The sequence below is a fragment of the Hippoglossus stenolepis genome, chromosome 8 (assembly GCF_022539355.2).
Source record: "Hippoglossus stenolepis isolate QCI-W04-F060 chromosome 8, HSTE1.2, whole genome shotgun sequence".
Taxonomy (NCBI): Eukaryota; Metazoa; Chordata; class Actinopteri; order Pleuronectiformes; family Pleuronectidae; genus Hippoglossus; species Hippoglossus stenolepis.
In genome coordinates this window covers 21,549,259-21,566,129 of record NC_061490.1, presented here as the reverse complement: position 1 = coordinate 21,566,129, position 16,871 = coordinate 21,549,259, and the positions used below count along the sequence as shown (strand labels likewise).

Here is a 16,871-nt window from a genome sequence, read left to right as displayed (position 1 = left end):
AGAGAGAGAGAGAGAGAGAGGGCAGTGCAGGGCGAACAAAAGGAGGAGAGCGGGTGGTCTGGTGATTAGAGGAAAAAACATGTCCAGATATTTATACTCACAGACTGAGTTGCGTGACATTTGAGGGTAAGAATGGCGAGTAAATGTTGATTTTTTGGTATTAATGAAAGAAGCATCGCAGTAATTAACAGCGGTGGGGTCACCAGGACGTGGTCTGTTTAGATATAGATAATGACTGTGGTTTCCAGGCATGTGACTTGGCTTCAGACTGTGTCCTCGTTATATATCAGAACACAATATACATCTGGGGCGGGTCGAGATAAACAGGCAGATACACGACTTGTCTTTTTCCACTTTCTATACCAGTGCCAGAGAGCGTTAGCCTTGGCCGTGTGCCCGTCTAGTGTTCTGTGAACTTCATTTGGAAAAAGTTGGAAAAGGTCATACCACTCTATTGAATGGATGATAAATATGAATCTAGAGCCAGGAGACAAATTTTTATCATTTTTACCTTTTCAGTTTCGCCATTATTCACAACCTGCGAGTCAATAGTAGGATTTGGGGATTTCTGTACCTCTGGACAGGGTCCGGCTCTTTCCTCTTGTTTCAATGCAGTGCTATTTATTTTCACTACAGGTTTCACATTACATACAAGTAACCGTGTCAATATCAAACTAATCAGAGGGGGGGGGTATTTTACTCAAATAAACTTGCAGGTTGAGGTCTGTGATGATTCTCTGTGTTTCCAGGTGATTTGTCAGAGCAGATAGCGACGAGTCGAGTCGTTTCCCTGCGTGTCATCCTCTCTCTCCTGACAGAAGCAGCGGTCGAGTGAAATGAAAACGTCACATTTAAAAAGATACAAACTGAAATATAGACGTCCAGCGATGAAACAAAAAAAAGTACTTTTGTTCTAAAGTCTCCATCTATATGACCCACGCGTCTTTTTTAAATCTTTATTAGACTTTTTTATTTTCAGCCCTGCCCTCGTCTCGACGTCAGTAAGATGCCTCTGTGACCTCTCCTCCAAAAACATGAACTCAACATCCTCCCTGTTCTTATTGTGTGTGAATCCTGATCCTGACAGAGCGTCTCATCCGTTCTGCACCAGACCAAACTCTCCTGTTTTCTTAGTAAACTGCTCCCACCCCTGGTTGAGTGGTGGAACTGCCGGGGGAAGTTAAATCCATGGCGATGAGGGGTAGAAGAGAAAAGTAAAACAGGATAAAGACAAGCCACACGTTGTGTAATTTAAATCCTCATTTCAATGTGAACAATAATGGCTCTGGATCACAGGGTAGGTGAGCTTTGAAGGGTTTTTTATGCCGGCTCTGAACGAGGGAGTGTTTACTTATCTCCTGGGATGAAACAAATTAAAGTTAGAGACACTCGTTTCTCTGAGGGACTTCAAGGTTCTGCTGTTTTAATTAACGCTGTGTGTGAGTGTGTGTGTGTGTGTGTGTGTGTGTGTGTGTGTGTGTGTGTGTGTGTGTGTGTGTGTGTGTGTGTGTGAGAGAGAGAGAGACTTGTATTCTCTGTGATCTTGTGATTTGTTCTAAAAATACCTCGTGCCAACAATTTCTCAGATGTGATTTGTCTGTGAAGCCACAATCTGTCGCTGTTTTTTCCTCAACCTGGGAATCAGGTGATGTGTTTGCTGTCCATGCTGACATTTAACACTTATTCAACACAACTATCATTTCACACAAAACACAAACATAACATTTTGTTATGTTCCAGGGAGGTTTTCGTTGCTGTTTGTGTGTGTGACTGTCGACAGGATTACACAAAAACTACTGGACTGATTTTCATGAAACTTGGTGGAGGTGTAGGCGAAGGAAGAACCCAGTGGATTTTCTCTCACTTTGTTGAAAGCTGCTTTCAGACATGCACTGAGATCTTCCGGAGGGTGAGAGCACAAATCTCAGAGTCAGATGCTATGGAAATTTTCAGGAACCTTTCCTGGAAATGTCTGGGAAATTTCCAAGTGAGCCCATGTGAGGATACAGATGGTGCATTTGCAAGTGAGGGGACATGTTAATTGACAAGAAACTGGAAGAATACAAATATCTCAGGATAAAAAACTGGTGCCATACATACTTGCAGATGAAGAAGTCAACTTTGTAAGGCGATGAAATTTGAGACTGGCCAATGTAAACAAAGAAAAACACTAATTTCCACATCTCCTGTTGCGTTCTTCATAAACTTCTCCAGACAGTTTACTGAGTTGATGTCCGAACAGCAGCTTTAACGTTGCCAGATATGTTGGGATTCGTGATATTTTCACTTATTTCTCAGGGAACAACTCATGACATATAAAATCAGACATATTTAGGGAACTGATATCTATGAGTGTGTGAAATTATAGTTTTTACAGCGTCCTCCAAGGCTAAAGATCCTCTATCGTTAAGTCTTTCCACAGCAAGTGTATCAACATCAGCTACTTGATGTTGTTCACTTCTTCTCTAAAAGCATCCAGAACCCTGCAACACTAAACTGACAACATGATGAAACACACAAACAAACACACACGCTTGAGTGTTCCCCACACGCTTCCTCTTATAGCAGCAGGTCAGGGTGTTTCACATGCAGCTCATCATCGTCAGCTAACGAGAGGAAACCTGCAGAGACGAGGCCGGGAGGCACAAGGGGAGAAATAATAAAAAGAGAGCAAGCGAGCAAAGGAACGCCAATAAAACCACGTGTGTATCGTTGTGTTTCATGTTAAATGTGGAAAATCATTCTTTCAGCCAAGTCAACTTTTTTAATGAAACGACAAAAAGAGGGAAAGAGTTTGACTTTCTGGTTCCTTCCTGTGATCCTGTGAAGGAGGGACACCTGAGCTCTGCAGCTCTGTTTGTGCGTTCACTTACTTTGTAAACTCATTTATTAAACCGGTGATTAAGACCTGGATTAAAGCCGACACATACCGTAGGTCGTGTTTGTTTTCATTAGAGCCGGTTATGTAGCTGCTTGGCTAATTATGATGAAGCGTTCGGAAGCTTGAATTTGCCGTCGCAACAGTTGACTTTGCAAATTTGTGCAACGTGGCGAGGGAAAGAATCTCAGACGAACGTGACAGATCCTCAACGACACGGCCTGAAGGAACTTTAAAAGAGAAACTCGTCAAATAATTCATCAGAGTGAAGCCTCGTTGAGTCATTAGAATGAAAAACTGAATAATTCTTGTCTCAAAACAACAACACTCGACCGTGATTTTTACTTTCCTCATATTTTTACGACTCGTATTACAAGATCATGTTTTCTCACTTTTATTAAATATAACCAGAGATGTTAGCATGTGAGATTTGTGTTAGTTCACACTGCTTTAACTAACCACAACCCCCGAGTCTAATGTTTCTTGTGTGTGTAACTATGAAGGCTACAAGTTATTGTGAACAAATCTAACTTTTAAATATACTGATTGGTCAGAAATGCTACTTTACCTGCTGGAAAATTACACAGCTCCACATTTTCAGTCCAATCAGAGCCATTAAAAAAAAAGGTTGTTCCGGATTAAGGACATGTTTTAATGCACATATTAAAACTCTAAGGAACTATATTGTGAGGCTCCGTGATGCCTCGTCCCAGGGTATTCAGCAAAGCAGGCATTTTCTTGGACCCCCGAGCCGATAGGGGGGCCCCCCGAGATTCACCATAATGAATTGTTGTTGCCTTGGACTAGTTACCATGTTCTGAATGTGTATGTTCTATGTGTCTGGAGGTTTGTACTCAAACTTTTAATACATTGCTGTTATTTATGTGTCTGCATCGTTTTTATTTTGATAATAAAAGATAATTTTGACGACATGAACAATGTGTTTCTTGGGTTTGATATGGCTCAGTGTAGCCCTCCCCCCTAACCGGCTTCCTTTTGCCTGGGGCCCCCAAACTCCCTGTGAACACTCCTGTCTAGAGTTGACTCTCTCTTTAAACGTCTCTGAGCCTCATGCGGTTCAGGACTGACTCAGATTCGAACAGTGGGGTTTATCTCAGTGCCTCTGTGTCAAAGTGAGTGATCAGTGTGGGAGGAAGTGTGGCAGCTGCATTTAGACCCACGGAGGAACGAGTGTGTGACTCTGCTTTATTCAAATGATGTGCAGAAATGAACATCATCATTTTGTCGGTGGGGTGCGGCTGAGTGCTGAGCTGTGTCTGACAGTTAGGATGTGAACATAATCAGAGCCGAGTCCCACCCTGCAGAGCATCTGCTCTCTCACAGAGCAGCCGTCTCTCTGTGATCTCTGTTTGTTACTGTTCTCTCATTTCACTGAGCTGCTGCTGCTGCTGCTCCCTGCGTCCTGTTCTGTTACAGAAACACTTTCAACAGAAATAAAAAAACAGGATGAATTCAGATACAACTGGAACGTTTGATAAGATGAAACTTGTCCTATTTGTGATGAAAGACAGGGACTGACCTACATTTTAATTCCACCTTTTAATTATATAATGAAATATGTTTCATACTATTTCTGACTCTGCATTCATTTGGCAGTTTTGCATTAAAATATAATTGTGTCCAAACTCTAAAAGACTACAACTGAATACAAATTTGATAAATTCACTTATTAAGTAAACATCACTTATTTACCACTCATCATATCTCCTGTTTTTTTATGCTGCGTGTTGCGTTATGAGAAAACACATGACAACAGCAATTTGGAGCAATTTTCCTGTGAATGCAAGAATTTTAATCATAATTAGTTTTATTCCAGTATGAAAGTGCTGCACACTAAATAACATCTTCAAATTTTCTTCCGTTATTGATCAGTCTGTCTCTTGTTTTATCAATACAACATTTTTATTTGTTTATGAACAAAACAAAACTCAACACAAATGTAAAAAGAGAAAATCAGCAAATCCTCAGAGAATATTTGCAATTTTTTTTCCAAAAATGACTGAAATTAATGATTGAAATACAAATGGTCCATTTTTATATAATCAAAATAACATGGGAAAATTACAGCTGTGTGTGTGTGTGTGTGTGTGTGTGTGTGTGTGTGTGTGTGTGTTTCCTGGTGACAGTCAGGAGTAAATACTTTGGGCTCTTTGCAGGATTCAGTTTAATGAAGAAATAAATAAATGAACAGTTCCTGATTTTGGATTAAAATCTGCCTTTTTATCCTCATCCTGTGTCAAACAGTCTGGCAGCAACAGAGCCAGTTATTAACGACGCCAAGTAGGTTATGTCCACGAAACCTGGTGGAAGGATGGGAAACCGGCCAAGACAAGAACCCATTCAATGTTTTTGACAAATTTCCCAAGTACATTCCCGAGATATATTTATGAGAATAATATTTATGAGTGTGTGCAATTTGCTGCAGCAATTGGGTGCTAATTTACTTTAATATTTTATCAATAATTTCTTAAAAGGAAAACAATGTATACCGTTTGAAAAGTTTCATATTGTTGAGACAAAAATATCAGGTAAAGCTTCTTCACCAAATTCAAATAAAAAGCAAATGGATGTGTCACATAACTATTTTTCACCAAGTTTGCCGGTAATATTGTTCTGCTGGTAGTCAAAGTGTTTACTCGTGGTTATGTCAACACCATCTCACCGAGACAACGAGGGTAAAGCAAAGCATTTTATTGCAAGTATTAGTCAAAGATACACTTCAAACTGAAGCAAAGCAACACTAAAAGGCCAACATCCTGTAAGAGAGGGTTACAAAAGAAACACATTGAAAACTGAGAGGAATCGAGCTGTTGGTACAACAGAGCTGCTGCGACGTGGGCTAACATGGACCGAGACATGGATCATCCGGTGGTGAAGGTTCGCTGTTCTTTGCTGGTGCCTCGCTCAGACGTATCAGAGCCTAAGATCTTTATTTTGGAATAACACTGACACAAGAGTGATGCTACATTAACAAAAGAAGTAATATGACGATCAGCGTGCACAGAAGATCCTTGGCCGCTGTCAAGTATCTGTCTTCAAAACCATGGTGTGAACACGAGGGAAAACAAAGCAGCGTCAGGAGCCTAATCTCTTCTGCAGTATTTGGTTCGTACTTGTTACTGGAATGCTGATGGGATGAAAAACGGGTTAAACGTCTGATCACCGTGGGAGTAAACATGACCGTAAACATTTATGCACCAAAATGTATTTGGCTTAAATGGGCGAAGGGGCCTGTTTGCTTTGGAACAGGACTGACAACACTCAAAATGTCCATGTCTCTGATCCTCCGATGGGGCGAGGGACGACCAACAGAAAAAATGAAAATAGAAAATAAAAATAAAATAAAAAGACAAGATCAGCAATTCATCACAACACAGTTCATCCTTGGTTCATTGTACAGGCACAGGTCTCTGTAATCCAGCACACTGGGGACGCCCCCAGGTTCCCGTCAGGCCCGGGTCAAACCATCTGAAAATACCGTTCTTTGGATTTGCAGAAAAACCCGATAAGTTTTCCAACAGCACATGAAAAGTGTAGAAAAGTCATATTAGCACATGTTTTCAAGTCATTCGGAACGTTCATGTTGATGGAACAAATGCCAAGAATCGTTTCCAAATACGTTTGACTCAGACCTGCTTCTGTTCTGACATCATGACGAGTGGGACAGAGCGATTCTTCCAAAAGGCTTCAGACGCCTCAGAGTTCACTGGGATGTTTAGTGGTTTACATGAGTAGTGATGAGGGCGCCGATCGGGGGGGGTGGGTGGGCAGAACGAGTGCGTGGGCTTGTTTTGTCAGTGGGCCTGCACCCGACGAAGTCACACAGGAATATGAGGATTAGGAAAGAACGCACGTAAGGCTGAGGTGTGTCATTTCTCGTGGAATGAGACCTGTTCGTGCTGTAAAATGTTCTGGCACAAGAAAAACAAAACGAGGAGACGAAGGAAAGAAACGAAGAAACGAAGAAAAAAAATTCACCATAATCTGTAAGAATTACGCCTTTTCTAAAAGTTTCTAAATGTCCTTCCTCCCCCACCCCCACAGTTTCATTTCACGCTGTCCCACCTGCCCTTGTACTGGCTCGGGCATTGGACATGGCTAACGTACCAGCTAGCAGCTTGGGATGAAAGGAAGAAAACAGAAAAACAAAAAGAGTCAGCGTCTCAACACCCAAAGTCAGTGTGGTACAGAAATGGTTCTCCTTCATCATCAGAGATGAAGCGGCAGCATGTGGGGGGGTGGGGGTCGGCATTCAACCTTCTCAGGTGGTAGAAGAAGAGTGAAGAAGGGGGAGGAATATTTAGAAAAAGGAGGAGGAGGAGGGAGAGACTCAACCACAGCTCGACTTCTTTTCGTCCAATCCACCTCCTGCTTTTCCTCCCCCTCCATATTGTTGTGCTTACGTGTCGAGGAGGATAAGGCGTCAACATGGAGGGGGAGGGGCTAAAGGCCTCGTCCTCCTGGCTCCGCCCCCACCATGCTGCAATATGATGCGGAGACTCCAGCCGCTTTAAAACGCACTGTCAATAAATACACCATAAAATATTCCGCATTTATATATTTCATATATATATATTTCATATATATATTTTTAAAGAACAACACATTTAAATAGGACAACAAAATAAAAGTCGGCTCAAAGAACAATTTTTCAAAATCGGATAAGTGTTAAGACAAAAACAGAATATTTTTTTTACAGTTATACTTATTTTGACTCTAAAATAGTTACGTATAAGAATATCGCAATCAGGCATTACTCAAGCATTATATGTCATAATAAAAGCAATTTGCAGTTTTTCTTTCATGTAGTATAACATATGCAGCATACCAAGGTAAGTGAGGTGCAGTGTTTTGTATTTTTTTTTTTTTATTTGAGATATCTTGTAATAGAAAGATTTCAACCCCCCTGGACTGAAAAGGTTCCCACAGAACTACAGACCACCGTCGGTTTTCAGTCGACACACGAGCGGCTCAAGACGGGGGAACTACCGGGCACAGGTTCCCTCCATCCGGGGCAGGATACATGGCAGGGCACTGCGCTGAGATGACAGAATGCCACGGGCTGTTACCAGGGCTGGGCATCGAGAGGAGAGGTTCAATACTGACACTGGTTCTGCCGATTTCTCGTAGAAAACGAAACTTGTTTTTTCGGTCATTCATGCTTTTTTTCAAACAGATTCAAATCCTGCGTATGTTGCTTTTCCTTAATAAAAATGCCCTTCAAGAAGAAAACCTTGATTCCTCAGTGCAAAAAAAAAAATCTACTGTAAAAAGTTCTGGACTTTTGACGCCAAAACTTTGTGAGGCGCTGCTATTTGACACCCAGCCCTGTGGTCGTAACAGTGTCGAGTGGTTCCACAGGGAAAACCACCACACCAGAGCAGGCTGACTAAACCGAGCCAACAACAAAGTCACAAGAGCATGAGGCACACTTTTAATGACCGACTGCTGAACACACACACACACACACACACACGCATCCCTTCGACTCCTCATGTACACCGAGGTCTGCATCCGCTCCTCCTCCTCCCGAGCGGGAGGAAGAAGGGGGACTGGAGGGAGTGGAGATTGAAAACTCTTGGCTATGTGTCTATAGTGAGAGTGGCAGTCTCTATAAAGTGCTGTGCTATGTTTGCCATCCGAGGGCCGGGCCGCGTCACGCCACGCTAGTGTGACCCCCCCACCCACCCTCACCCACACCTACACACATTCCACTGTACCAACGACACCATTGGTCCAAGACACTAAAATGCACTAGGAAGCGAAAGCTCAACCACAACCATATACTTGGCATAATAATGTCTCTACGTAGGCTTAATGTCCAAATACACGAGTTAGCATCGTCATCTCTAAAAACACAAACATGTACAGTGTGTGTGTAAGATGCAGACATTCCTGCGTTGTGTTCTTGAAAAGGAGATTCTATTTCATTTACATTTCATCTTTCAATTGACAGCACCATCAAGAGGAAAGGCACTTTCTGTGGACTTTTTCTCACTCCATTGCTACTTTCCACCGCAAACACAGAGCATCCAAAATCAGGGCTGTTGGTCCATTTACTCGAAACGGAATACACCTTTTTACTTTGATTTCGTTTTTGAAAAAAGGAGACCTTTTTCTAGAATTTGGTTATTTGTCCGTATAGCTAACAATCCCAATTCAGAGCTAAAGGCCACAGCTCGCTGCAAGCTGTGATCCCAGTGTACCTGTTTAACTTCAATCCAATCCAACAAGTCATTTTAATAATAGAACTAGAAGGACAAACAAGGCTGTCGTCCTGCTCTGCAAACAAAAAAAAAAACAATCAGCCAAATAAATGATGTCTTCGTATCCCTTCGAGCGTTCACTCCCACAGGCCCCGAATGATTCCGCTCGTGTCGGGTCACTTCTCTACTCGCATTGTATTTGCAAAGCAGAGCCGATGACATTTCAGTTGTACGCAAGGCGAACACATCTGCTATGTAAACATGTGTTCAACTGCCCTAACGAGCGCCGTTCATACGCAAACCGAACATCCATGACAGACAGCGGAGATGGCCGAGTAATAAACGGACTCCAACTCTCACGATCAACCTTCAGACTCGTTCCAACTTCCAACACAACCTGCCACATACCGGCAAAGCCAACACTGACTTAGGCTTTGATTCCAAACACACAAACACACTTGAATTAATCACAGAAGCCACTACGTCGTCCCTCCGCTCCAATCTTTGTTTTCTTCTTTTACGCCTCCCAGGGGGATCGGATCGGGAAAGTACGACCGTGGAATGTAGTCCTCTGACACAGGGGAGTGAATGTTCAGGGAGCAAAGGGGAAAAGAGAGCGACAATGAGATTACAGGCTTTGTCACACCACAGATTTACCGGGAGGCCAGCACGTCATTGTGTTTGCGAGCACATGAAGGGGCCTCGGGTCGAGGAGAGGACTCTGTGGAAAAAGCAACAAGAGGTTGCAATTCCGACTTCAATCCTCCCCTCGAGGCTTTAACACTTAAGGATTGGAGAACTACTGCCCCTTGTTACGGCGCATTTCCATCACGTGTCCTTGAAATGGGTCAGCGACACTTCTCTAAACCACTCGCCCGTTTTCCTTGTTCTCTCTCCACCCTTGATAAAGCAGCAGGCGTCAGCACCAGGTGAAGAAAAGCCGAGAACATTCAGGAGCAGAAGTTCGAGACATTCGCCGACTCTTCTTCTATTCTACGGTTTGTCGAGAGATGTGATGTCTTGATACAAAAGCCTTTCGGAGTTCAGTATATTTCTTCTACGACAAACCCTTAACCGTACACACATCTAAAATAATAAGCATTCGACAAGTTGCAGCTGTTTTTTCCAAATATCAAAGCAAGAGGCAGTTTAAGTCCACGTCCCTATCGATAACAGTATGACAGTCCAAACACACAAGTCACTAGTTTCAACAACCCCACTGTTCACACATACACTTTACATTATACAGTGACACAGGAACAAGTCAACAGTCTATTGCAATAATAAATCTTCGTTATTATACCTTTTTTTTTTTAACCATTACGTATCATGATACATTTATTACTAAGATTAATAATTAGACTACATTGTTTTTTTTTCTGTTAGCAAAAATAAGTGGTGTGCATTACATAATTTAAAATGTACAAATATACTTTCGATCTGGCTTTTTAAAAAGGCTTTCAGACACTAGTGAAATCATGAAGGCTCAAACTCACTGGCTTCCACACTAGAAGGCTCGCCTACGAAAGGCAGTCGAATGCAACAGCGGATATAGGACCCTACATTATACCTCACTGTCCAAGAGCACGGCTGTCATTGTACCATTTGCGGATTCTCAACGTTGACCGCAACAACCAAGTCCGGAGCTGCCCGGCCGCACCGGACCCCCCCCCCCGGCCTTCGCTGAGTGAGGTCTACCATTTTCTACCATTCCCACCTGCTCATGTACAGTCTCCTATAGAGGTTCAGCTTCAGATTCTAATTCAGAATGAGTAGCACCAGGCCTGTGTTCAGTCCCGAAACACACGCTTCTTTTAGTGCAGATTAAAAACAACCCCCGGACGAGCTTCGGGTCGTCAGCGGCGCCGAGGAGCGAGGTGGCGACAGCGATCCAGACAAACGATTCGGATCAGTCAGCTCTACTTCTGCTGCAAAGGTCGGTCACCCACTCCGCTCCTCGGCTCCGCTCCGAAGCCAGTCTCAACTGTTGGGCCGGTTCCATGGACAGGAGTTGAACCTCGTTCTGTACTTGGAGGTTTTCTGAAAGAGAGGTTATTGAAAGAATTGGATTATTGAGAGGGCGACTCCGTGCCCATGAACCCGGCCCCTGTTAGGTACAAACACACTGTAGCAGCTGGATCCATATCTGGTGAATATTTAGCAAAAGACAACTCGGCCGGCTTTGCTTGAACGCCGCTCGGAAGCAAAGCCAACAGCTCACACTGCTGTACAGGCAAACATAATAAATATATAGATCTTAGGATGATTTGAATGAGATGTATAGAAAAGTCAGTAGACGGTTGTTGAGAAGAATAAGAGGCATCAGGTGAAACTTTCTTTTTGATTCCTTTACCCACTGAAACAGGATCCCTATAATATTAGGCTGTACAGCTTTTGACCATCGAACACTTAATCTTCCACCAGGCACTTGAATACTACCTCTTTATGGCCTTTAGACTCTTTGCTGCTGTCGGGTGAAAAGCTTTGTTCTCCAAAAATGGGTTAATTCTAAAAGAATTGAGAAAATCAGCCTCATTGGCAAACTGATAATCGGGAATTCTGAAATTATGCCCATTGATGATAAAATATTCTCAAACCGAAGAGGCGCATAAAATCCTTCAATTCAAGTAAAAACATGAAAATCACAAACTGCAGTTGAACCGTTTGGGGTTTTTTTGCCCAGTAGAAAAGGCAAAACTCGTAAAACGTGCTGATCAATCATCTCGCAGAGGAGGACAACATGAACGTCTCTAGCAAGTGGCAAACATCTCATCTACCGAGGACTCTCACTTTCAAATGAAATGTGTAACTGTTCTTTTGAGTTGTGTATGTCCCCTAAAATCCTCTTCCCTTCGTTCAACGGATTATTGCACTGGAGGAAACCATCGACATGATCTCTATTAAACCACCATCTCAAACTCAAGAGAGGGAAACGTGAGATAAAGCACTGAGGGAAATGAATGCATGACTACAAGGATTAAAAACATAGGATTACATGTTTAAATGATTAAAAACATAATGTCCATAAAGTAGAAGGAGAAATAACAGTGTTATACTTTAAATAAAAATCCATATATGGCTGCAATTAAGCAATTGATACATCAGCCAATATAAACTGCCCCCGTTTAAATGTGACATCTGACTGATAAAGACAAAACTGATCTAACTACATGATAAAACTTTAAGGGGGCAATTATACCTCGTCGCCAACAGGTGGCAGTGTGCTCAAAAGAACATGGTGCTCCATACATGTAACTGGTGATTTCACACACTTGTGAAAAGTGACAGAAAAGAGAAAACAAGAGGAAAAAATAAGGAAAAATAAAAGTGGCAACTGGCAGGACCTCCGGCCAACTGAAATAGCTAAATTCCACAAGAAATCAAAAAACACGATAGAACAACTCCAGAGTCCGACGCCTCCGTCTCTGCTCCCTCTTTTCAAACACTGGGGAGAATTAACAACAAACTGCAGTGGAACTGGCAGAATGTAAAAGTGCTGCTGCTCAAACTGAATTGAGGTACTATAAATGGCAAAGGAGCAGATTAGTGGGTCGTAAAGAGAGAGACTGTGCGAAAGGAGGGGAAAGGTACAAACAAACAAGAAACACACCCACCAGGCCACGAGTAAAGGTGACGAACAGGAGGGAGGGGGCGATGAAAAGGGGCCTGATGAGGGTGAAAATATACTGGTTGGCTGGTTTAATATTGCATAATAGTGCTGAGTTTCTCTCTTGTTTGTTTTTAAAGCGACGTTTGCATCCTCAGTCCAGTGTGGGTGTGCCTCCTCCCCTCCCTCCTCCCTGCTCTCCTCTGCACAGTGTCAGGTCCGGATTGACTAGGCGTGGGGGGGGGGACTCGCACCTATGAGGACTCCTTGACTGGCAAGCCAGGCGTGCACGGTTGCGTCTGTGTGTGTGTGTGTGTGTGTGTGTGTGTGTGTGTGTGTGTGTGTGTGTGTGTGTGTGTGTGTGTGGGTGTGGGTGGCAATGACTGGGGAGGGTTGGTGGTAGCTCAGGCGAAGTACATGGTCCTCAGGGTGTCGTGGTGAATCTGAACAGCTTTGGCCAGCGCCTGGGGGTCCCGACCGTTACTCTGACCAGACACGTGGCTGCCCTCGGCGCTGCGGAGGGACGGGAGGGAACCAGTTATGATGGACGACAAACAACAATGGCAGGTGTGCAAGAAAATCTGCTGATATTACACACAACTGAGTTCAGGCCTTTTTCGTCCAGAGAGAAGACACTGTGCTCACTCTCTGCCCTCCTCACCTGTCATGTTCTTTGTCCACCAGATGGTAGCGGGCACGGAAGGCCACCAGGTGGGCGTAGTAGGCTGGCGCAGGGATGGAGACTGAGCGGGTACAGCGCACGTAGGTGTGGCACAACTGGTAGGTGAGCAGCTGGAACTCATCAGCGGTAAAACAATTGTCATCCCACAGTACATGGTAGTGGGAGGGACGACTGGTGCCCTGCAGGAAGACAATTAAGTGACAATATTAGATCACCATTAAGAACCAGATTCAAGATCCAATGCTTCGTTACCAGCTGAGCTGTAAAATTTTATAAGATTGCATCCAACCTTCCCATGATCTAAAAAACATTTTCAGCTGTATTGAAAATAAAAGCTTTCTTATGAAACCTGAAAATGACCAGATTTGGTTCACAGCTCTCACAGAACTCTCCAGGATTTAACCTTAGGTACTTATGAGAAAAAGGAGAAATAAAGAATAAGGTATTTTCTCTAACTATTTCAAACAATGCACAGCCCCTCAACAGCACAGTGTTCAGACGTTAAGATGTTAATGGAGGAGAGTGTGATAAAGCTCAGTCTGAGCAGAGAGGAGAGGAGGTTGGTCTGACCTGTATTCCAGCGTGACTGCAGAGGTAAAAGTCAAACTCGTACGGATGGGTGATGTCCGTATCCACGGTAGTACCAGCGGGAATGTTTCCACTACGTCCAACCTGACAAAATCAAATTAACTTCAGTTAGTCCCTACTAATGCAATTTGACCATTTGTTATTTTCCTACGTTTCACCGTCTGAACCCCGAAACAACTGGAACAGAAAGTGGAAGAAGCAGGAAATGAACAACACAGAACAAATCTTTGATAGCAGTGAAAAAATTATTGTTGGGAAAAGAACTAGTTGATGGCCCGACACAGGCAAAGGTTTACCAAGTGCTTTCCAACCAACCAATTAAAAGCTTAATAGCCCAGAGAGGCTAATACTCCATATGAGAGTGCATGCTCTGAAAATAAGGTTGTTACTGGATAAGTCTTACTCTTGGGACCTTGAGTGCCACTCCAGAGCTCTCGGTTTGCACTGGGCTCTCTAATGCTTTAATCGAATGTAATTATAGTAGTTAGGAGGGTGAATAGTCCGGTCCAATTGACAACAAAAGGTAATTAAGGAGGCCCATTTCCAGTAGTTAACATGCTGGCAGAGCATGGAGAGAAAAAAAAAAAGAATATGGACTAATACATAACACTCTGGACTGGCTTTAATGGGAGGCATGGCTGTGTGTTTGTGTGCGCTGGTTGGGACTCACTCTTTCGTTGCGGTCGGCACAGAAGAGGCGGGTATGGTGGCGTTTTTGTACAACAATGTAGGTGATGCCTGGCTGGTACTCCTTCTCCAGGCTGATACAGGCCTCACGAATGGCCAGCAGCTCATAATACAGCACCTGTGGGAGCCAGAGCAAAAATCAACATGAATGGTTTTATTTATTATTGGACGTCTGGATCTTTTCAGAGAAACAAGCTGAGCAAAAGTAAACTACAGTTCAGCTAGCAGCCACTCGGAGGCGTCATGTCTGCAGAGCAGCCTCAGAGAAACACAGATTTCTAAGATTAAGAGAAAGACGACAGTTCCAACCTCTGAATACAAACAGTCATTTTGTGAAAGAAGAAAAGAAGTAGGCGCTGACCTGTCTGAACTGGCCTTCTGAAACTCCGTCCCTGTAGAAAATGATCCTGGTGGGCTTGTAGCGAGTTGACTTGTAGAACTGGATGAGCAGCTCCCGCACCATGGAGGCCAGGTCCTGGATGACCTCTTGCCTGGGCCTCTGGACCCGTACTGTGGCACAGTACCTGCTGGGATGGGCGTCCATACTGCCAACCACCTGGAGGAGAAAGAGGAGAGGAGCAGGAGTGAGGGGTGGCAGTGGAAGATTGCGGAGCGGGAGGAAGGACGAGGGCAGGAGAAGGGAACTCAGATAAAAATGCAAATCAAGAGAGAATGTCAGGCAGATAATGAAAAAGAAAAAGACTTACTGCTGCAATCGAAGGCTTCTTCCCGTCTCCCGCAGGTGGATGTGTAACATCTGCTCCCAAGAAGATAACTGGCTGCTGAAACACTGACGGTCTGTCGATTATGAAACAAAGCAAAACCATGAATTATAATGAAAATACACACATGGAATAATATGTTGTATGGTACTAAGGCATCTGTGCAAATATCATCAGGACAAATTCTCATGTATGTGACAGATATTTATATACCGACACAAATTTTTTAAAATTCTTTTAACAATTTAAGCTGTTAAAAGCCAGTTTAAACGAGTGTTACTATCTATGGCATTTGTCTTTTAATGTGGAGGGAGAGAGGATGACTGACCGTTGATGAGGCACCAGGATGTTGTTGATGCCTCCCAGCTTCACGTTGATCTTGAGGCAGAGGTTGGAGAGGGTCTGAGGGGACGTCTTCACCACGTTCTTCACCTGAACACACTGAGTGGCCATGCCGAGGAGGGTGTCTCCCACTCGCTTTACCTCCGCTATGGATGCAAAAAAAAAATATATGATCATCAAATATATATTTATATTTGGAAATATGTCATCCTTGCAGAAATACTGCACATGTTGTGATGTTGACGTCACTTTTTAAAATATATCCCTCAAAGTGGAGATTTAGAAAAGCAGTGTATTTCTTTTCAAGTCCTACTCAGTGACCTATTTAAAATTTATTGTTAAGGATAAACGACAAGTGCAGTCATACAAGCAAATTTAAAGATTTGATCTGGATCTCACACTCTGTGGAAAAAACATAAACATTAAAAATATATAATGCAATGAACAATATAGATAGAAAGAATATTTTCCAATTCAGTGTATTTAATATGACTCTTATTGACATACAGTGCATGTGGGAGAGAGAATATCACTCTAGCATTCAGTCCAAGAATAGAATCAGTGTTTCCACAGTGTTCAAGACAAAGACATATCTCTACTTTATTATTACGTTTAATTTCCAGCAGTTTTCTCACCGTAGACAGGAGTCTTTCCCGGCAGAATGACGATGATGAGCTGCAACCCGGCGTACGTGTTCTTCAGGTGTCTGAACATGGGCTCCACGCTGTCCGCTCCCTGGGCGTATTTACAGAAACATGGCTGACCTTGGATTGGCATCCCGGCATCCTTCGAGATTTTACGTAGCTGGTCCGTGAAACCCCTGCACGAGGGAGGAAAGGCACAGTGTAAACAGTCAAGAGAATGGTGCTGGTCTCTGTAGTCTAGCTTGGAGAAAATGGACAAAATGAGCAAACATCATAATAACTGGCTATGTCCATCTGCTTGAATAATAGTTTTCTATTTTAAATGTATCCATTTTACCACATTTATTGGCCAAAGATGTTTTGTGCACCCATGCCTGTAATGTGGTTTAGTATTTAGTGTGGTTACATCCATATAAACATCAATTCACATACGTAAAGAACGAGTTGGGATGTCTTAAAATCTAAGAATAAAGACCGCAGCAGATATTTACTTT

General features: G+C 43.1%; 2 protein-coding genes across 3 annotated transcripts in view; one reads left to right on the top strand and one right to left on the bottom strand.

The window, feature by feature from the left end:
• The window catches only part of LOC118113339 (B-cell receptor CD22), a 1,629,935-nt gene that overhangs the window by 383,198 nt on the left and 1,229,866 nt on the right, over nt 1-16,871 (top strand). The window lies entirely within an intron of this gene.
• Nucleotides 5,575-16,871, bottom strand: part of LOC118113348 (protein argonaute-3) — a 36,274-nt gene continuing 24,977 nt past the window's right edge. For both annotated transcript variants that reach the window (XM_035163004.2, XM_035163006.2), the window contains 8 exons: nt 16,369-16,553; nt 15,720-15,879; nt 15,377-15,467; nt 15,031-15,225; nt 14,653-14,787; nt 13,965-14,066; nt 13,374-13,573; nt 5,575-13,225 (listed from right to left, as the gene is read on the bottom strand). In XM_035163004.2, the coding sequence (XP_035018895.1) occupies nt 13,117-13,225; nt 13,374-13,573; nt 13,965-14,066; nt 14,653-14,787; nt 15,031-15,225; nt 15,377-15,467; nt 15,720-15,879; nt 16,369-16,553 (1,177 nt within the window). In that variant the 3' untranslated portion in view covers nt 5,575-13,116. The remainder of the gene's footprint in view (nt 13,226-13,373; nt 13,574-13,964; nt 14,067-14,652; nt 14,788-15,030; nt 15,226-15,376; nt 15,468-15,719; nt 15,880-16,368; nt 16,554-16,871) is intronic.